Consider the following 22,730-nt stretch of genomic DNA (forward strand, 5'->3'; position numbering starts at 1 on the left):
GGTTATGGAGCAGAGCTCGCTGCAGCAATTTGGGTAATTGTAATGGGAGTGAGCAGCTGGTGATATTTGCCAGTTTGACATGTACGTGGACTTCTTTGAGGACTGTGCAGTGCAAATGTAGTGGAACCTGTTCTGATTGTTCCTGTCTGGAAAAGTAAAATTCCTCCTCTTGGTCAGGACACTGGGGGCTGTGACCTCCTTTTACCAGAAGTTTGATTACAACATCACATTTTCCCCGTGTGCTCAAAAAGGCAAAGTCAAGCATGGACCGTGTCAAAGGCTTCATCAGCTCCTTACCCAGTGTAATTATAGTTTCTGCACCTTACTCCCTTTGTCCCACAGTGCTTCCTGAGGGTATTCCCAGCTAATAGCTCTGCATTTTCCCACCCACACATCCACTGCTCCAGAAGCTGAGCAGCCAGCCTGACCCTCCTTGGAAACATCTCCCCTTCCGCACACGGAATTATTGCAGCCATCGCTTGTGGGCAGCCCAGGATGTGCTGTGCACCGCGGGGGAGGAGAATTATGATGATAATTACTACTAAATTTACAAAGATAAGAAATGGCCTGTCCTCCAGGTGCTACCTGCTCTGCTCCTCTGCCTGGGGAGGGCACAAGCAGTGAGCCCCAGGTGTCCCACAGGGGTCGTGACACAAGGTGTGTGTGTGTGTCTGCTGGCGGAGCAGCAGAACAGAATGGGATTTCAGGAATAATACAAAATAAACCCCATTCTGACAGTCAGAGTCACTACCTGAGACACTCCTTTCACCTCTCAGTGTCACCTGCAGCAGTCCCCCTATCCATCTGGATGGGTTACACAGCCATGGAAAATCAAACCCAAAATCCCATTCTGACGGTTCAGCAAACTGCCACAGGGAGAAATAATGAGGAATTCAGTAGGAATTGTGTCCACTGAGACACAAGCAGAGGTGGCCACCCATTTCCCTGAACTGGAAGTCAACTCCGAGAGCTTCAAGAAATCCCATAAATTTTCCTGTCACTGAAAGAGGATTTCAGATGCTTTTTGTTTCCCATCAATACAAATCTGGCTGGGCTCAGTGAGTTCTATTGAATGCACATGTATCTCCTTCAAGCCACATTTCATGCTCTCCAAACATCTCTCTCTAAATTAAATCCTTTCATATTCCTTGAAAAGCTCAGTTCTTAATTAGGAAAGAGTTCTGATTTTCCATTTTCATTAATTCATTCGATTTCAAGATTTTGAAGCCAAAGTAATTGCAACTAAGTGAAACTTACTGAAAGGAAAAACGATACAATCAGTTTCAGACAATGAGAAAATTAAGGATTTTTTTTTTTTTGAATGCAAGGGTTGGTCTGAATGTCCTGGCTAAACTGAATTCTCAACAATGCTACAATCTCCAGAGAAGCAATGATAGATGTTTTGCCTCTCTGAATGAACTCGGAGGGTTGGCTAGATTAATGCTTGAATTACTTAATTTATTTGGCTTAATTTATATGCTGTTCTTCACTTTCAGAGCCTCCCTCTCCCCCCCATCACAGAGTTCCACTGCACCAGGCCTGTGCCAAGATCTCTGAGCTCAGGCTTTGCTCTCCCTAAGCATCTTTCCCTATTACGTGGCTCTGATTAAATCTCCTGCGCTAATTTGTTATTGCAGTCGCCGATTTGCTTCTGGATTCCAGTTCCCTTCTGCATCCCCAGCACTGGAATGCAGAGCAGGACTGAGGAGTCAGGCTCTGATTTCCACCCTTTCAAACCACAATTTGTCTCTGATCTTTGGAAGATCTCTGGTCTTTGGAAGATGATGAATGCCTTATACGAAGGCAGATAAAATATTCCTATTTTTTAAACTAATGAAAAGGGCGATTTCACCCCACTCTTGGGCTACTCAAGATAACTTGACAAACTTCCCAAAGCTGTACTTCCAAGACACATGAATCATTTTTATATCCTGGAATGTGCCCTAAGAGAAAGAAGGATCTGAAGATTTCCTAGTGAAGTAAATTATCCTGAAACCTGGGGGCAGCATCTCACATTTTTCTGCTTAATTAGAAAAGAGACTTTGCCCAGATATACCCCACCTATAGTGACATTCTTGGAGAAAACAAATGGCACGAAGGAGTGTGGAAAGCACAGTAAATTTATCTCAGAAAGCTCATCCTGGAACAAAAACACATGTGGTGTTCTAACTGATACCCCCAGGTTTAAAGTATTAATGAACAATATATTTCTTGCCACAAAGGCAAAGAGAAAACATTGATAAAAAATGTTGCTACCATTAATATTCACACAAGAAAAAAAAAACCCTGTATACAAAAGTATCTAATCAGGATAATATGTATTTTAAGATATCTAAATTTATTATAAAGTCCATTAGACATCTAGTTACTCTTGGAGATAATTTAAGTATTTTCAATTGCAATCTGAGCTTATAGAAAATATGTTTCTTTTCACATTACCCATCTGTTCCATGAGAATAAGCTATAAAAAAATATTTCTAGAACAACTTCTTCCATAACGTATTAGATAAACCTGTGGCTCTCAAAAAATAACCCCTGGATCAAGGTTATATAAATTGATATTAAAGCTCAGCAAAGATCTGCTTTACAGTAAATCATCGAGAAATAGGACAGCCTTTCTCCATGGAAGGGCACGAGGTAAATAACTGAAGAGGAGGTAAAAACAGATAATCAATTATTTCAGTTGGTTTCAGGGTTACTGCTGAAATTTTCAGCCCCTTAGAGAAAACCCAAAAATCAATAGAGCACAGAATTTTGAGATAACAAAGAAAGAAACATCTCAAAGGCATTTGCAACACGTGATAAAAGCATAAAGCAAAGTCTGCTCTCACCTTCAGAGTGCAAATGAACGGGAATATTCCTGAGTCTGCTCTGGGCTGACTGCACAGGGGTGGGAGAGAGGGAAAAATCCTGCAGAAGGCTCAGGGAACATCTCCATTTCCCACCCTCAGCCCCATGGAGCAGAGCATCCCAGAAAGAAGGAGCAGGAACAGAACTCTGCAGCCCAGCAGGTGCTGCAGCCCAGTGTCCATAGGGACTGAGGGAAAATGGGCTTGTGAGGAACCTGGGAACACCGGGAGAAGGCAGCAGTGGCCCTGCAGCTGAGATGAGGAGCAAGTGGAGTTATGAGCTAAAAACTTCATTTCAATTGTTCTTTATGGAATCAGATCAGCTCCCAAGATCCTTCTGTGCAAGACCTGGGCTGCCAGAGCATCCCATCCTGAGAGAGGACTCTTGACCCACCCCTTGGGTAGCTCTAGGTTGCTAACAGACCCTTCAGTCCTGTATTTATGGTGTTCCCCCCTCTTTTCACTCCATTTTTTGTATAACCCTACTCTGCTTCTGCTTCCATCCCCAAAACCAGAAGCCAATGGCTTGGCACAGGGAGGAGAGAGCTGCAGCACAACACAAAACTTACCAAGACCTTCCAGAGTCACAGCTTCCACCCTAAACCAATTGGGTTGGAATAATAAATATCCCAACCTCCATGGCATCCTGATCCACCTCTCTGATTTCAGTGTCTATCCTTGAATTAAAACCAAAATTTAAGAGAACAAAAGGCTGAACTTCTGCTAAAGAATGCACTTTCTCTTCACCCAGCTGAGAAAGGAGTTAATGTTTTAGTTGTCTAGGTGTTACTTAGTCTGGTTCCAAGTTGTACAAAGCCAATAATAAGAAAAGAAAGAAAAGCTGTTGGGCACCCATTTTCCACCCTCAAAAGAAAAGTGTTCCCTATGAAGTTTCATGTATTTAAAAATCCAGAAAAATCCAAATCTTATCCCTTGTAATGCAGAGATGGCAGAGCTCCCAAAGGAGGTTTCCATGAAGCAGAAGGAGCAGTCTCCACTTTGCACTCAGTCATAGAAAATGTGGCTTTTGGGACCTCAGAGGCTCCTGCCCCATGTCAGGATCAACTACACCACTCTCATTAGCAGCTTTTCTCTGGCTTTTCTGAAACTCCAGTGCACTCAGAGACCTTTATCCTCCCTTCCTCATGATATGCATGTAAATACATCCTTTTCTCATTATCTTTATTACTGAGCTCTTCCTCGCTGCCTTGTAAGGCCATTCTTCTTGTCCCTGCTAGACAGGAGCACATCTAACAGTGTCACACGGACTAATTACTGCCTCTTCTCTCCCTGCAGCCACTTCCACCCTGCAGGATCCATCAGGGCCCTGCTCAGCCTCCTCCTCTCCATGCTGGCAGCCCCAGCTCCTTGCTCCTCACCACAGCCATGGCTTCTCCAGCCATTCCTGGCCCTCCTTCCCGTGTCCTCCCGGGTGAGTTATCGCCCTCATTTATTTTTATGACTGTTTTCCTTCCCAGGAATTATTCGAGGAGGAGCTACTATGAAAGATCTCCTGTCCCTGGGGCTGGGTCTCCTGTGAGATCCTCAGCCTCCCACCTGCACTCCTGAGTCCTCCAGTATCAATCACTGAACCTTGGGATGGTTTAGGTTGGAAATTACCCTTCTGATCATGGAATCCTTTAGGGTGGAAAAGACTTCTCAGATCATGGAGTCCAGCCCTTAATCCAGCACTTCCAAGGCCACCACTGACCCATGTCCCCAAGTGCCACATGAACTTAAATTTAAATCCCTCCTGGGATGGCAACTCCACTGCTTCCCAAGGAATGAACAAGCCTCACCCCACTGTTGCTCCTGAGCCATTTAACACTGCTTTTTGTTTTTCCAAACAGCAACAAGTCCAACCTCTCACTGAGATATGCACCTAAACTACTGAATTACCACTCCTTTACAAAAAAAACAACCCTTGCTGTACTTCTTACATATTTAAATAAATTTCAACTCCACAAGTGTATAAAACTTTGCTGTTTAAATAACATATTGTTGATATATTGGTGTTTTTTTTACTGCCAAGGCATATATTTTAGCAGAATAAAAAGAGAAAGGCTCCTGAGAGGTTCAGGAGTGTCCCTGTAAGTAGGAAGTGTTTCCCAGACAGGGGTGCCGTGGTTGTATCCCAAATTGTCAGTGAGCATGGTGTGCTCAGAGCAGGGCTCTGAAGCACAGGAGCCAGGCAGAATCTTCTGGAAGGTCTAAAAGCATATCCAGCATTTCTGGCAATTTTCCTCCAGGCTCATCAACATATCAATAGAGCAGGGCTCGGCAGGGGTTCCCCCACTGCTGATTTCCTGAGGTGATGAGGGAAAGAGGTTTCAGGGCCATATCCCAGCCTCAGTGAGAAACCTTGATCACCAGAAGACTGAAGAATTTCAGAAACTCCAACAACCCCTCAAGGGGCACAAGAAAATAACATCTGAGGATTGCCTAAAGTGGTTACAGTTAGGGGAAGAATTAGGAAGAGCAGAGATGCCCTGTGTGCGCTCATCCCAAGGGATTCCTCAGCTGAGAGATGCTGCATTATTCCCCTCAGACAGCAGACACTTGTTTTTACATCCAGGATGTTTTCAAGTAAACACGCTTTTCATTATGCATTTGATGGAGGAGTTACAGCAGCTGCACCCCCCCAGACAGCTCCATCAAATTGCAGTTTGCAAATCAAAATTCACAGATAAGAACACCTTGAACACACAAACTTTGCCTGAGGCTAAATACAAGTTATTTCCTCTCCCTGCAGCAAGGCTGTGACGGTGACATTGCATCAATAAAGCAGCTCCCTAAAATTGAAGGAGCAAATTTGTGCATTCCAAAGGATGCAGAGGAGTGATTTTGTGGGATAGGCAACGACAGCAATAAATCGCTGCGACTTTATTTTATGCTGAATAAATTTCTCCCTAGCCCAGGTGCCAGCCAGCACACTAAAAGGACAGAGCATGAAAACAACTTCTCTGTGGTTCATCAGGAACTTTTGAAACTCTCATTGCTCTGGCAGGAAGTATTTGTATATAATATAAAAATATAGAATGCGAAACAATAAAAACTACACCATGGCTGCTGGAAAAAACCAAGCACATCTTGGTATTACCAAATCATTTGGCTTGAGAGTCATGGCCAGTGTCAGAATTCAAACTGAGCTTAAGGAATATGTGGCTTGGTAAGCCACAGCTTTGTGTTTCCAGGGTTGTATTGATTTTTCTTGCGCTGAGAAAAATAAAGATTCTGCTGGAAAAAAACAAGCCAACATTGCCTTTGAAGCCTTCAAACAGAGACTGGAGTCTTTGTCTAAATTGTTTAGTAAATAAGGCTGTGAAGAATTTTCAAATGCCTTTTTTTTTTTTTTAGCACAGAAATATCAAAGTCTCCCTTTGTTACCTGCCTCAAAGTAATTGAATTAGGAAATAATGTACACAATAATGGGGAGCTCCAGAAGACACTGATTTCATCCACATCAGCCAAAATATCTGCAGCAGCTGATCCTCCTGCAATGTCAAGCTGTGCAGTGATGGCACAGACAATATCCACACTTGGAATAGCCTTTCTTTCTTTGACATTATGCTTTTTTTTTTCCCCTCAATGCCTTATCCTAAAATTAGAACAACTCCATCTCCATATATGAAGTTTATAGCATTGCAGAGCCCATTACAAGGACACACTGATAAACCCTCTGCTCCTAAATGGAATTCCTCCCTAATAACCTGTCCTAGAAAAGCAGAGCACTGATAAGAGTTGCACTCCATGCTGTGCATCCTCCCTCTCCTCTGCCCGATTTCCTGATTTGATTTCAGGGCCAGATCTTGCTGTCGCCTTATCCAGCTGCTTTTTCCTCACAGAGTTTTGCAAAAACAAATTCAAAACCTGGTTTGAGAGCTGAATCCTGAGATAAGGTTGGAAACAGAGCAGCTGTGTAAGTACAGATAGAGATCTCCATATATAAAAATATATATATGCATATATATTGATATATATGTAGATCTATATAGATAGATCCCCATCAATACAAATACAGGAAAATTCAGCAGTGTGGTTCTCCCTACAAAAGAAATTACTCAAATCCAGCTGTCGTTGTCTCCATCTCACAGAGAATTAGGGAAACTGCTCAACACTAATTCCATGAGGGCTCTGAAATTAGAGCTGATTTCCATTCCACACACTGAGATTTCTTTTTAAATTAGTTAATAGATGTGTGGAAGTGGGATAATATTGATAAAGGCAATTTTAAAAACAAATTGGTGCTTGGTGATTAAATTGCATGGTTGAAAGAAGTAAAAATGTACATATAAATGAGAGATAGGTAATAAACCAAAATATTAATAATCAAAATATTTCTTAAATTCAAGTGTTTTCATGTCCCTGTTGATCTCCATCAAGGAAAGGTGATTGTCTGAACTTGGACTGAGTTATAGGCTCATCATACCCTATAAAAATCTCAGTTAATGTTCTTCACACAATTTACAAGATGTTTTCAAATTGCCTCTGAGTGTGCAACAGTGACAATCCTCATGCTCAGCACTGCAACCACTCCTCCTCTTTCCTTCCTTGAGACCTAAAATCTTCAAAATATCTATTCCCTTGCTCAAACAGCACAAATGGGGTTTTTCTACCCATGTAAGACATCCCTCTTTCCCCCAGAACAGCAAATTCTTGGCTCCTAGAGGTTGCACAGCCAAAGCAGGAACACAAATAACAGCTTTAATCTGAAAAATTACAAACATCAAGTTGATGGTCCATAGCCTGGGTTAAACTTTACTCCCATTTTACAGATGGGAAGGGGCAGGACAATGAAGGGGAGATGTTTGACTGCACAGAGCAAAAAATTCAGGTTTCCATCTCTAAAATCCCAAGAGTTTCCATCCATTTCCTAACTCTGCCCCTGTGAAGAGCAGTGTTCCCAGGCTCCTGACCCTGGGTCTCCCTGGAGCTGCATTCTCCTTCCTTTTCTCCCTCCTCTGGGGTTCCTGGGAAAGATCCTGCTCTGGAGAGTTCCCACACATCACATTTTAAACCAATCCAGCCCTTTTTTCCCTTTATAATCAAAACCCCACAGCAGCTGGCAATTCCACACTGAGCTCGTAAGGAAAAAGGGAGTCAAATATTTTGAAACATCTTTTTGCTCCAATTGAAGCCTTTTTTTACAAGCAGAAATTAAGTAATAAATAGAAACTCAATAAAGCATGAAATGTAGTACTTTGTGCTTAACTGTGGGCATTGAAATTGATTTTAGTTTCTCTCTGCAGGGTGTGCTTTGGGGTTTTGGTTGGGGTTTTTACAGATGCCACTCACTCATTCACAGGGATTTACACACCTCAGTAGCTCCTCCACGAAAAACATGACATCTCTTGGCAATAAAAGGTTAAAATTCACTTTGCCCTCTGACTATAACAGAAATACCTTTGCAAGCTAATGATTGTAACAGGCTGCTCTGTTCCTGAATAAACATTCTAGGGATTTCCTGAGGTGTTGTTTTGTTTTGTCGTTTCTTTTTATTTTTTCCCCCCATCTTTTTAATTGAGGGAAAAGTATTTGGAGGGCACAGCCAGCTTAGATGGTATTTCAGGCAGAAATGTGTATATGTTGTCTTTCTATACACTTTTCAAACTGAAAAAATTACAGTTACACAGCTTCTGGATATTCATTTTATAGGAAAAAAAAAATCTTTAAAGCTTCTCCAACCCATCTCCTTCTGCCAGCTTTCCTGGCCAACTCTTTCTTAGTAATGCCAGTAAATGCCAAAAAAAGTCTGGTTTCAACAACGTTTCTGTCTGTTGAAACCAAGAGAGAGGCAGTTTCTGTCGGATACACTGAATTTAGGGATCCCACTCTTTCTCCTGGAGGGAGTGGGCAATGCTAACGCAGGAACAGGTTTGGAGTTGCTTTGAGGACAAAATTCCTCTTGTTGACTTTTCCTGCAGCAGATCCGTGTCCAGAACCTCCTTTGCAAGGCAGGTTCAGCCCTGCCAGGGCAAGGGCCCTTTTTTGGGGCAGGGAGGCTCTTGGCTGTCCCAGTTCTCACATCTCAGAGCTTTTGCCTCCCTGCCCCTTGCCAGCAGCGTTCCTGTCCCAGGACAGGCTGTACCTCACAGGCAAAGAGCAGAGAGGAGGCAATGGGTGAAGCTCGAGTGAATAATGGAGGACACCAAGGTGGGATTGCACCCAAGACTGCTGCCTGGAGGAGCCTGCCATGCCCAGCAATGCCAGGGATGAAACGTGCCAGGAAACAACATCCACCAAAAAATCAACAAAAATTGGGCAGCTCAGAGAAGATCTGACCCTGTCGTCCCCAGGCAGCAGCTTTAGGTAAAAATCTTTGCTCCTGTGCTCGCTGAGGTGGTCTCAGCTAGTAAAATTCTTCTAAATATTAAAATTATTTATAGGTTTCATTTCAACTCAGAATGCAAAATGCTGCCACCTCAGAAGGAGGCAGAGCTGTAGCTGCCCCGTTCCTAGAAGAGTTCAAGGCCAGGTTGGAGGACCCTGGGACAGTGGAAGGTGTCCCTGCCCATGGCAGGGGATGGAATGAGATGAGCTTTAAGATCTCTTCCAAGCCAAACCATTCTGTGATTCCAGGAATCACTCCAGACAACGATGACTGGCTGGGAAGGGCTTGGCAGGTTCACCCCAAAAAGACCATTTTTATGCAGGGAATGCTCCTCAAAGGATGTGGTCAGTGCAGAGAGGAGGAACAAAAGAGGAGATGAACCCTGCCAAGGAACCACCCTGCTGGAGGAGAGGGCCAGAAGAGGAAGGGGGAACAAGGTCATGCAACAGAAGCCAAAAAAAGTTGATCCTGAGGCAGGAGGAATGAGGGCAGGACTGAGGAGCTCCTCCTTTCCTGAGCGTGGCTGCAGCTCCAGGGGAAACAACACATTCACTTCTCGGAGCTGGGCAGAGCATCAAAAGGCAGGGACAGAGCTGGGGACCTAAACAGAGCTGGACACATCCTGACGTGACACGGGAGGGACAGCAGCCCTGCCTGGCTCCAGGGGCAGAGCCACCACCACTGTGCTCAGCTGCTGTGGCAGTGAGAGCACACACACCTCAGAGCAGGCAGTGCCACCAGCAGGGCTGGGGACTGGGCAGAAACAGCCCCAGCACACTGTCACCAGCACAGTTATGGGGACACAGAAACAGCCCCATACCAGTGTCACCAGCACAGTTATGGGGACACAGAAACAGCCCCAGACAGGGCCACCAGCACAGTTACAGGGGACACAGAAACAGCCCCATACCAGCGTCACCAGCAGAGTTATGGGGACACAGAAACAGCCCCAGACAGGGCCACCAGCACAGTTACAGGGGACACAGAAACAGCCCCAGACCAGTGTCACCAGCACAGTTATGGGGACACAGAAACAGCCCCATACCAGTGTCACCAGCAGAGTTATGGGGACACAGAAACAGCCCCATACCAGTGTCACCAGCAGAGTTATGGGGACACAGAAACAGCCCCAGCACACTGTCACCAGCACAGTTATGGGGACACAGAAACAGCCCCATACCAGCGTCACCAGCACAGTTATGGGGACACAGAAACAGCCCCAGACAGGGCCACCAGCACAGTTACAGGGGACACAGAAACAGCCCCAGACAGGGCCACCAGCACAGTTACAGGGGACACAGAAACAGCCCCAGACCAGTGTCACCAGCACAGTTATGGGGACACAGAAACAGCCCCAGACAGGGCCACCAGCACAGTTATGGGGACACAGAAACAGCCCCAGACAGGGCCACCAGCACAATTATGGGGACACAGAAACAGCCCCATACCAGCGTCACCAGCACAGTTATGGGGACACAGAAACAGCCCCAGCACACTGTCACCAGCACAGTTATGGGGACACAGAAACAGCCCCAGCACACTGTCACCAGCACAGTTATGGGGACACAGAAACAGCCCCATACCAGCGTCACCAGCACAGTTATGGGGACACAGAAACAGCCCCAGACAGGGCCACCAGCACAGTTACAGGGGACACAGAAACAGCCCCAGACCAGTGTCACCAGCACAGTTATGGGGACACAGAAACAGCCCCAGACAGGGCCACCAGCACAGTTATGGGGACACAGAAACAGCCCCAGACAGGGCCACCAGCACAATTATGGGGACACAGAAACAGCCCCATACCAGCGTCACCAGCACAGTTATGGGGACACAGAAACAGCCCCAGCACACTGTCACCAGCACAGTTATGGGGACACAGAAACAGCCCCAGCACACTGTCACCAGCACAGTTATGGGGACACAGAAACAGCCCCATACCAGCGTCACCAGCACAGTTATGGGGACACAGAAACAGCCCCAGACAGGGCCACCAGCACAGTTACAGGGGACACAGAAACAGCCCCAGACCAGTGTCACCAGCACAGTTATGGGGACACAGAAACAGCCCCAGACAGGGCCACCAGCACAGTTATGGGGACACAGAAACAGCCCCAGACAGGGCCACCAGCACAATTATGGGGACACAGAAACAGCCCCATACCAGCGTCACCAGCACAGTTATGGGGACACAGAAACAGCCCCAGCACACTGTCACCAGCACAGTTATGGGGACACAGAAACAGCCCCAGCACACTGTCACCAGCACAGTTATGGGGACACAGAAACAGCCCCATACCAGCGTCACCAGCACAGTTATGGGGACACAGAAACAGCCCCAGACAGGGCCACCAGCACAGTTACAGGGGACACAGAAACAGCCCCAGACCAGTGTCACCAGCACAGTTATGGGGACACAGAAACAGCCCCAGACAGGGCCACCAGCACAGTTATGGGGACACAGAAACAGCCCCAGCACATCCTTGATCAAGTCCAGAGCACCCCGCAGGCTCTGGCAGCAGCCCCTCCTCGCACACAGTAGTCAGTGGAAATGCATCTCACAAGGATTTCACCCCCAGCCTCTCCAAGCTCCCTCTCCCCACCACCTCTGCCAGGCTGGAAATTGCAATATTCAGCTCCAAAAGCTCCATTTTGCTTTAGAGCTGTGTCCTTGAGGAAAGACACCACACAAATGGGACACAAGATTTCCACGAGATGAAAACTGAACACCAACTTTCTGCTGCAATACCAAAATGATACAGATAATTTTACCTCATCTACACAAGCTTTCTGAAAGCAGCTGGCAGAGGTTTTTGGCAGTCATTTTATTTCTAGAAAAATACCAACACCTTGAAAGCCTTTTATTGTCAAGATATTCCTGCTGCATTTTAAAAAGCCTTATTATCAATCCTAATTATTTTTTATCAGGCTTTAAACTGCATATAACCTCTATGACTCCTCATTACAATTCTGAAAAATGAGAAATATTCCTATAGAAGAGGTAAATCAACTGGGGCTTGAGTAAATCACATTGAAATAGAATTATAATTCAACAACAAAGGCACTGGGCTTGTTAGCTGTAGGACTCAGTGGATTGACCAGCTCAATTTACTTCTTCACCCTTAAAATACAAACTGAGAACAACTCAATTTACTGTGGCTTTCTGAAATAAGGGTCTTCATCACAAAATATGTCAGCAGCACGTGGTTTCCCCTGCTCAGAGGATTTCAGTCCTTGGAACAGCCCCAAGTTTTGCTGCTGTTCCAAGTCCACAAAGAACTCCTTGCAGGAGCTGCACGTTCCTGGTACCAGGGGTGGGAGAGAGCCTGCTCTAGTCTGGGCTTTAGTCTGACCCAAGGCACTCACAATAGGATTTGAGAACGAGGGAGATTCTCCTCCTGCCTGTAAAAAAACCCAAAAAACTGATCACATGCTCAGAGCTGGAAAGCAAAGCATTCTTTTAATCCAGCACTGAAATTCATACCTTACACTCGCAAGATCTGTTGCAAGAGACGTGAAATAGCCAAGTATAAGCTAAATTAATTCAATATGAAAATGCCTCGGTACAAGCACTTTACAAACCCAGCATAAGGCAGGAACTTAGGTTTAGATTTTAATCCCACATTAAAGGGCTGCTAACGTGAACTGCATCACTAAAATCAAAACATTTTCCCCCCTGTTTTATTGCAGAAAGCATGACCTGTTTGTTTGTGGGGTTGGTTTTTTTTTTCCTTTGAAATGCCAGTCTGAAAACTCAAAAGTGGATTGCTTCAGCCCCATCAGCTTTTGAAGGATTGCTGGAGCTCGGATCTGAGACACTACCTCATAGCTGGTGGGTCCCAAGCAAACCCTCTGCAGAGCCCCTGGCCACGAGGGCTGGTACTGGGAGGCAGAGCTCCCCACCATTATATCACTGGGGATCTCCCCTGGCCAAGTATGACAGAATTCCTCCAGCAGCTCAGCATGATAGAAGCTGATGAAGGGGAATTTCACCCTACGGAAGGCTGCAAACCCCCACGGAGAGCAGGAGGTGTCTGGAGGCTTGTTCCTACAAAGCTCTCCATTTTCTGTCCTTTAAAACACCCAGCACTTCCAATAATACCTGAGCACGAAGGCTCACACGGAGCTTTGCAAACTGAACACGCTGTATCACTTAGGCTAAAAATGCAATGGACTCTTTTCTGGGATGAATCCCAGTCGCTTCACACTTCCCAGTATGCCCAAGTGGCTCAGGCAGGAAATGAATCCTCGTGTATCTAGCTGGAACCAGGGCACTGATTCAGTGCAGAGAAAAGAATTTTCCCCACTCAATCACCAACACCAAGTTCTCATTGGTGGTCCCAGCTCCAGGAATTTCTCAGCCCCGGAGCTGCTGTGTGAGCTCCAGCAAGTCCCTGGAACCAGGACACACCTACCAGCATTTCTAAAAAAATGGCATGAATTAAATTATCAGATGGATCAATTGGTGAAACGAGGTTGGATGGGAGGCAGGGAACATGTTTTCCTCCTCTTGGACGAGGTGAGGTGAGAGGGGTGGCTTTGAGCTGCTTTGGCTCACTGGGACACAGAAATTCCCTGACTGCCAGAGGAGGTGCCACGCTCCCTTCCCTGATTGTGTCCATGCAAAACTTCTGCTGCTTCCAAATTAAACAAGCACACGAAGAGTTATTAACTAACAGAGCATATTTCCCCTAATTACTCCTCAGAGTGGCCCTACAAGGCAGGAGTATGTGTATAAGGAAAAGCAAAAGAAATATCAGATTGTTTACCAGGCTATTAAATTAATGACTTCCAGGTTATTAATTAAAGGCTCAAGGAGAGGATCTCCCAGGGAAGGTTGTGGAGGATTAGTGCTGTTCCTCTGCCTGTGCCAAGCTGCATTCCCAGCTGATGACACAGCTTGTGGAGAGAGCACAGCTCTGCCTCTTATAGTCGATGCTCATGAGTCATAAAAAATATGGAGAGCACTATAAATTCTGGTTATGCCTCTCTCTCTCAAGATATGTAAAACAACCATGTAAAAGAGCTATGAAAGCTGTCCTCTCAGCCTTCAAAGCCTTGTTTAAGCAGCACTGTATGATTCCCCTTAATACAATTGTCTGGAAGTCTAAACTTTGGTAATTATTTCAAATGAAAAGGAACAGCAGGAGGCTCGGTTGAAGGGAATATAAACAATTATCACTTGCACGAAGGCTATGCCAGTTATGAAATAAACTTGAATGGGTTTGCTCTTGAAAACGCTGAGCTCTAAATTAATTATCTGACAGAGTGAGCCTCTCAGCTGTGTATCAAAGCCTGTGAGAGTCACACAAGGGGTGCAGCAAAGAGGGGAAATGGGAACCAGCACAGAGACCTGCCCTGGGAGGGTGGGCTGGCACAGGGTGCCCAGAGCAGCTCTGGCTGCCCCTGGATCCCTGGAAATGCCCAAGGCCAGGCTGGAGCAACCTGGGATGGTGGAAGGTGTCCCTGCCATGGCAGGAGGAAGAAAAATACAAACTTTAGGGTCCTTTCCAAGCTCAACCATTCCAGGATTCTGTGAGTCTGTGTGATGCCCCAATAAGTTTCTAATAAAACTGGAACTGACGTGGAGACCAAGACTCTGAATAACACCCTGGCTATCACTGCCTTTGCCCCTTCTGCCAGCTTGCAGCTCCCAATGTGAATATCCAGCATCATTATGGTGGCTTTTAAACAAATTTAAAGTTATTTTCTCTTCTTGCCAATGGTATTTTGTCTCAAAGGCAAAAAAAATTCCCAATTTTAGTAGATGTTGAACTAGGACCTTAGAGTGAAGGCATAAAAAAAAATGCAAAAAGGTGAAAAGCATCAGTGTAATACCCAATAGATGTGATAAATCTGGAGAATCATAAAGATAACCAACAACTGTCAGAGCTGATGATACTTTTATAGGTAGCAGAGCATTTCAGACTGAGATTCACATAATCAGTGCCCAGAATTCCACACAAAGAACCAAGATTCTGATGTTTGCTCCTGAATACAATGCATGGCACAGTGCTTGGGAATGGGGCAGGTAGGGATGCAAAAGCTGCTTCTTCAGGAGCAAAGGGAGACGCAATGCATGCTAAGCAGCAGGCAATGGTAATCCTCTGCCACTTCACATGCACAGTCTTAGAGCTGTGACAAGTGCACACTTAAAAACCAGAAGAAATATGGTCTAAATATATATTTTATAGCTGGCTTTCATCTTTATCTTCGCATTTCATTGCTAGAGTTTATATTCAAAGCATAACATAACACCAAGAAAGAAAAAAAGAGTGTTGCTACAAGAAAAGGAACTCTGCCTTCTCATCTTTCTTTCTCCCTTTTTTAAAAAACCCTTCTTTAAGATTTCAATTTGCAGCCCTGATTTATTCCAGTCCAGGCAAGGGAAGGAAACAGATTCACACGAGCTCAGAATCTGGCTTTGAACACTTCAGCTTGGCAAAGCAGTGTTACTGATCCCTGAATCCACTGCCCCCTCCCCAGAGGGGAGAAGAATTTCTGATTTATTTGGATTTAGAAGTCACTGGAGTTGGAGTGAGAGCTGGAAATGTCCTGCAGGTCTTGCCATCCTCTCTGCACACCATGGGCACCTTTCTTTCTTTTCCTCTGCCTGTCTCAAACTCCAACACAACCCCAATCTCTTGGGGTGGGGGAAGCCACAGAACAAGAGGTCTCACTCTCTGCAAGGTGGGGGAGAGGAGAATTTTCCAGTCTATGTTTATATATTGAGGCCAGTGACAGTATTTTAAAAGTCCCATGAGGCTCACAGTGACCCAGGTGGATTAAGGGTCTAACCCAGTGACAGGCAGACTGTGCACAGCTACTTTCCAACAGTTAATTATTTTAAAGAAGTCACACAGCAAATTTAGCTCATTCATTTACATATCCCCCAAATTTAACATCAAAAATCAAAATCCCTGTTGGAAATTCCATCGTATGAAAGCAACCTGGGCTGGCAACTTGCAAACCCAAATCAAGTTCGAGCATCTCAGGGCTTTCCAGCTTCTCATAGGGTTTTTTAGGAACCACACACTCAGCTCCTGGCTGCAGGTCCTCAAATACCTGCCCATTTATTTTTATGAATGGCAGCTGTACCCTGAGTGGAGCACCCACAGGTTCATATTGCACTTGGACAGGTACAGAGATGGGGATTACAAAAGATCCATCCTCATCAAAATGTACAAAATATCCCCTGGTAGGGAAAGCTGCACCTAACTTGCACCTGTGATTTTAGAAAACTGAGAGGATTAAATCTTTCAAAGCACTTGGTCCTGATTCTCTTTGAGTCCTTGCAGGTGCCAGCAATGGGATGGCAGGTCCTACACAGACAGGAGCAGAGAAAACCCCACAGCTGAGTGACCACTGCCCCACCCTGAGCCTTCTGTGTTTACCTGCATGGCTGATCACACCAAACCCTCCCAAAATGCTTTCCATTTCTCAGGAACTTCATGCATTTTCCAATCTGGACCAAACCCTGGGTCCAAAGCCAAATCCACTAATGTGTGTCCCTCTGGGAACACGAGTGCCAGCCCAGGGCAATGCCACACTGCAGCTTCTCCATGCCTGCCCTGCCAGGCAGCATTTCCCCACAGTGCTGACCCTGAAAGCACAGAAATGGAGCCAAAAGCCCCTTAATGCCCACGTGAAACATCTCCTGCCTGGCTCTTGTCTCCCCTGGAGGAGAGATGAGTGCAGGCTCCGGAATAACACCACTGATATTACCTGACCCAGAGCTCCTGTGCTGCAGGGATCTGGCACACACCAAGCCCTCTGTGTCCCTAACAGGGTGTGAGGATAAAAGCTGAAGCCAAACAGATGGTCTTCAAAAAAAATCTTCCCTAAAGTGTTCTGTGTACTAAAACATCACTTACCCAAACTCTCATCAAACTTGGCTTGATTTGTGAATCGCGAGCCAAGATTGGAAGAAAAATATTCAGCTGGAAATATGTGGGGGGGGAAGAGGGGTTTTTCCTGCTGCACTTAAATAATATAAAATGAAAGCATTTTGTTCAAACCTTAGAAATATTTAAGAAAAATAGAACCCAACCCTTGTGTGTTTAAAGCCAGCGCTGAGGTGGGGGGTGGCAATCAACACAGAACTCAAAGTGCTGAGCAAATGAAAAAAGAGAAGTGGAAGGACAACTGGAGCTCTAATGTATAATGACCTATCAACACATGCTGTAATGCACACAAAACTTCAGGCCAGGGGGAAATCACATCTGCAGGGAATATGGGCAGCTATTGCTTGAAGCCCGGGGTGATGTTGCACAACCCTTCAGGCCCGATCCTGCCACACGGCCCCAAAGGCAGCATTTCCTCCTCAGCAGCAACAACTGGACACTCAAAATAGCAGCCACTCATTTTAGCAGCCTGCTCAGGGTTGGCAAGTGAATATTATATCCAGTTAATAGAAGAATTAGGTACCAGTAAAATATTCCCACTGAAAATGATCCATTTTCTGAATTGGAAAACAAAAAAAAAGATGCCAGGAGAAATGTTAGCAACCCCAACTAAACAAACAGCATCACACCGTTCTATTTCCATAGAAATTTCTCTTAAGTGTCTAGATTTTATTTTTCAAATGTTCTTCCCAATCCAGGATGCTGCTAGGCCAAGGGGAAAAGGCCCCAAGTTGTGCTCAGGTTGAATATTAGGATAAATTCTTTACTGAAAGAGTGGATAAGAATTGGATGAGGCTTCCCCAGGGCAGTGCTGGAGTCTCCATCCCTGAAGTCTTAAAGGAATGACTGGATGTGGCACCCAGGGCTGTGGTTTAATGGATAAGGTGGTGCCCAAAGGGTGGACTCCATGACCTTGGGGGTATTTTCCAGCCTAAAGGATTCCATAATTCTACAGAAAGTGCTGGCATCAGGCTGGGCATCTTTTAAACAGGAAAAAAGCAACATTTCTAAAATGGTGCCACCATGAAATCCTGGCCTTGGTTTCACAGAGCTTTGACTTGGGCTGGGGAAGGTGGAGAGAAAAACTGACTTGCCCAGTTAATGATCAGTTCTCTGCAGACACAAAACACTTTATCTACACTCAGGAAACCCAAGATTCTTTCAATATAATTTAATTACATGTCCGATTTTAAAATTGGGGTTTGCCTGTCACTAATTTAAATTTTCATAGGAGGCGCCTAAATGACGAGATGTCCTTGAAAAAGCACATCCCAAGTGTATTAAAGTAAAATCTGGATAGAGATTTGCAATTTTTCTATTTTTTTCCCCCAGTAAATGGAATTTCCTCACTGCTGCTGAGCAGTCCCGTGTGTTTGTGCCATTAGACTGTGTGAATTATCTCACTTTTTTTTGCACAGTGTACGGGCCCTCGAAGAGAAAGTCATTAGCTTAATAATCACTGCTGACAGATTCCAAGTGAGAGATTCCAACAGATACTGCAGCGACTCCTGGGGTAAATAAAAGGACAGCTTTATCTCCAAGATGGGAGAGAAGGCTGCACTAAATGATGAGTGTGCTTTCCCAGGGACTAATTGTTAAGCAGGAGTATTTACAGTGAAAGGATGGGGGAACGGGGCCATCATTGCCAGGCAATTATCTGTACACAAATAACTTTAATCCCTTGGCATTTTTATAGCCACTCCATTATTTATTTTACCGTATATCCTATTGCAATACCATTCCCCTCTTACAAGTACATACTTTTCTTGACTTCATATACAATTAAATAAAACAGAGGAACACTTTGAAACGAGTTGAAGAACAATAGATCTCATTTAGCCATCAAATCCAGCAGTATTTAACTTTTGTGCTTTTGATCAATATTTATGTGACAAGCTATTCATTACCCTTCTCCTCTACCACTGAAGCTGTTGTTCTTCCCACAGCCTGATGTGCACTTTTGTGTATTTAATTTATAAGTTTCCATGGAAAAGAAGTATTCAAAGGGAAAAAAAAAAGTGCTGATACAGCACGTGGATCTTTCTACCAAGCCACAAATCTTTTCTAGTGTTCATCTTAAACTGAAAGTAATTCTGGGAAACAAATTAACAATATAAATCACATTATCATTACTCACAGAGTGATACTGGGTTGTAACTCTCTCAGAGAGCTCCAGTGAGTAGCTAAAAGGCCTCTCTCTATATGGAGAATGCCTGTTTCTAATTAAATAATCTAAAAATAGAGTTGCACATACATCTAGGACCAAGCCATCTGTGTTATCTCTCCAAGATAAGCCATTCTGCACCCACTCTGATATCCCTTTCATCACTGCACAGATTCAGAACTGGGCCTGGCCCTCCTCTCCTATTTAGGAAGGGACAGAGGAGAAGAAGGAACAATTTTAATCTAGACAAGCTTTTTTTGAAAGTCAGAGCCCTTGTTTGGAAATATCTTTTCACACCTACTTGTGTCAATCAGCAACGTGATCCAAAGCCACGTCCTGCAAGCAGTGGCAGCAGTCAAGCAGGATTTCTCCATGGAATACTTTCCCAGTCCAGCAAGAAAAGCTGTTTCTAATTGGCTCTCTGGGCTTTTTGAATTGTTTTTCTTTGGTTTTTTTCTTCCCTCTTTTTTTTTAACTATTTAAAAACTTTTTCCCTTCCTCATTAAGATAATTTAAAGAATGACATAAAAAGTGAGCTGGAATCAAACTGGACCTGAGTTAAAAGGCTGGGTAAGAGATTCCCAGGATACATTTGGTGATAATAACCAACAAATTGTCTTCATACTTCAAGAAGGAGATAAAACCCAGCCTTTTTTCCCTAAGTGCAGCTTCCTATATATTCAGAAATGTCTGGGGGGAAAAAGGAGCAAAGCTTATAAGGGCCTGTCAAGAGGGGAAACAATCTCAGAGGCAGGGCAGATCCTGCCCTTGTTAGGAAGGGGGAAGCAGAGTGTGAAGGGACAGTCACCCCTCGCTCCCAGACCAGCACAGAGATGGAATTTGGGGGTCTCCCATGGGATAATGAAGCCCAGATAATGCCCCAGGCTGCAGCCAGCACAGCAACATTATTTCCACTGCTCCCTAAATTCCTTGCTGTCAGACTGTATTCACCAAACAAACCTGCTTGGTGTGCTTGCCCCTCCCTCAGTTTTCCTTTTGCTGTTGCACGACAGAATCTCAAGCAATTAAATTGTTATTATTTCACTCTAAACTTTCATTTCTGCCATCAGAAAGAAGAATGCATCTCTGCAGGAAAAAGGTATTCATTTCAACCAAAACCCTTATCCATTTCTTAAATTAAATAAGCAAGAATTTCAGACATGTGGCAACAACGATATAAAAACACTCTTAAAACCTATAGGGTGAAAGTGCATTAAATTCCCCCTACAGCCTTTAAATTGTTTCACAGCTCAGAATAAACAAATAGGCAAAATGAAGACTAACCTTGGAATTAAAGCCATTCACTGGTCTCCACTGCTCTCCATTCAAAAGGAAGGGAATCGTTATCTCATAATCTTTGGGCTGGTCCTTTGACACCTGCAGCCTCGGGGACTCCACTCTGCTGTCCACATTCTCACCTAAGGACAGGGAGAAGCACTTCAGGTTAGCTGGGAAGAGCATCTGGCAACGTGAACCTCGGTATGTGAGGGACTTGGCAGCATATTCAAAAGGAAATAATTCAGGAAAAGGATTAAACATGAAACTTGTCATGCCAGAGTCAAAACCTACAGGAATTTCAGAGATAATCTGTGAAATCAGAGGGGTTCAGGGGGAAGAGTTGGAGGGGATTAGATGGTGGCAGCAGAAGACAAAGACTGCACATTAAGAGCAGAGGTATCAGGATGCAAGGAGATCATGGTGGAGGATGCACAGTCTCATTAGTGGGGGAAAAAAACGGTCTGGAAGAGAAAGAGAAGATAAACTCATTGAAATAACACTCTACTCCTACACAGGCAGATGACTTCCATTCATACCACCAGGTCAAAAAGCTGTTTGCATGCAGCATTTATCAAGTGGTTTTCCTCTCCCTAAACACATTAATGGCATTGTGCCTGTCCAGGCAGAGCCCTAAAACCAATATCACAGGACACGAGCTGGAAAAATAGCTGAGAATAAATCAAAGAGCAGACAGGGATGGCTTCCAGGTGCCACAGGATAGTCAAAACTCTGCTGGGGTTTGCCACACTCTGTGTGCTCACCTAATGCTCTCATGAAGGATGAAGAGTCATATTCTGAGCAGAATTAGCCCCATTTAATCACTGTTAGGATTAGCTTAAAAACATCTGTGCTGTCATCATGGCTAAGCCAATGTGAGCAGAAATAAAATCTGGTCTTTTTCAATGTGCTTTTAAAAATACAACACTTGACCTAAAACACACCAAAAAAAACCCCAAAAAAACAAAACCAAACAACAACAACAACAAAAAATCAAACCATAACCCAAAAAAAACCCAAACAAAAAAACCACCTCACAAGATAAAAAGATAAAATATATTGGAGAGAGGAAAGTTGTTTGTTATACAGAGTTCTTACACCCCTTTAATGCAGCCCAAGTGACTGAGGGCTGGGAGGACACAGTGTCAGCCTTTAGAAGAGATGATCCAAAGCTGGCCCAAGATTTGGTTGTCCCCTGGGGAGGCACATAAGACACCATCTCATCATCCTGGGAGGGTCTAGAGACAGAACTCCAAGCCTTTATTCTCATTATCAGGCAGGAAGCTCCCTGCTCAGAGCAGGAATTTATGAAGCATATCTCAGCAAAATGAGAAAAGTTTGGCTCCAGCCCTGCTCTCCTTTCTCCTTGGCCCACTTGAGCAATCTCAACCACACAGATTAAATGACTCAGGCCCTTCTATTATTCTGTAGGATTTGCATTCTGAAAGTGTCATGAGATCCAAGTTTTCAGAGCCCCTTGGAGGATCCTTATCCTCCCATGGATGCATTGTCTGCACGGCTTCCACCATGTCTGACACCATGGAGCTGCCATGGAAACATCAAAGCCCCTCTGATACTCCTCCATGGGCCTTTCCTGACCATCCTGCAGGGCATGAACTTCCCAGCATTACCCAAAACAGCAGAAAAAAGGGAGGGGATCAGCATTGGTGCACAGATGTGTTATTCCCTAAACAGCCAGCCTGGTCTGGAAGTGCAGCAGCTATAAAAATACACTGGGAGAAGGGAGGAAAAGCCACACCAAGTGTGGTTCAGTTTTGCCACTCCTTTTCCATCCCAATGAAGTGATGCTCGTGGCGCATAACAAAGCAAGGTTACAACGAGCAAATTTAATCTGCCACACGTGCTTATTTATCTGCTGAAAAGGCTCATTGTGCAGAAGTGTTGATAGTCTGGAGACAGACATCAAGACAGGTTTATAGGCAGCAGTTATATCTTTATTGGAAAAGATAATTTATTTGGGGGGAAACAAAGCAGACAAGCTTCAGGGTTTGCAAACCTTCTGAAGCCACAGCATTTATAAAACACGAGATCAATTTCTGTCTAGTTGCTTTCCCTGAGCCAGATACTTGGCTGCTTATCTGAATGTTTTTATTTAAATTATTGGGTGTGATAAAAATCACAGCTTCCTGTGGAAGGCTGAGGAAGCAGTGCAGCCCAATTTTGGGCCTCATTCTGGAGATAATTTG

General features: G+C 44.6%; 1 protein-coding gene across 2 annotated transcripts in view; it reads right to left on the reverse strand.

Moving 5' to 3' along the window:
- The window catches only part of ADAM12 (ADAM metallopeptidase domain 12), a 181,017-nt gene that overhangs the window by 142,538 nt on the left and 15,749 nt on the right, over nt 1–22,730 (reverse strand). For both annotated transcript variants that reach the window (XM_038141010.1, XM_038141009.1), the window contains exon 2: nt 20,533–20,666. In XM_038141010.1, coding sequence (XP_037996938.1) covers nt 20,533–20,666 — 134 coding nt within the window. The remainder of the gene's footprint in view (nt 1–20,532; nt 20,667–22,730) is intronic.

Source organism: Motacilla alba, chromosome 6 (genome assembly GCF_015832195.1).
Source record: "Motacilla alba alba isolate MOTALB_02 chromosome 6, Motacilla_alba_V1.0_pri, whole genome shotgun sequence".
NCBI classification, from domain to species: domain Eukaryota; kingdom Metazoa; phylum Chordata; class Aves; order Passeriformes; family Motacillidae; genus Motacilla; species Motacilla alba.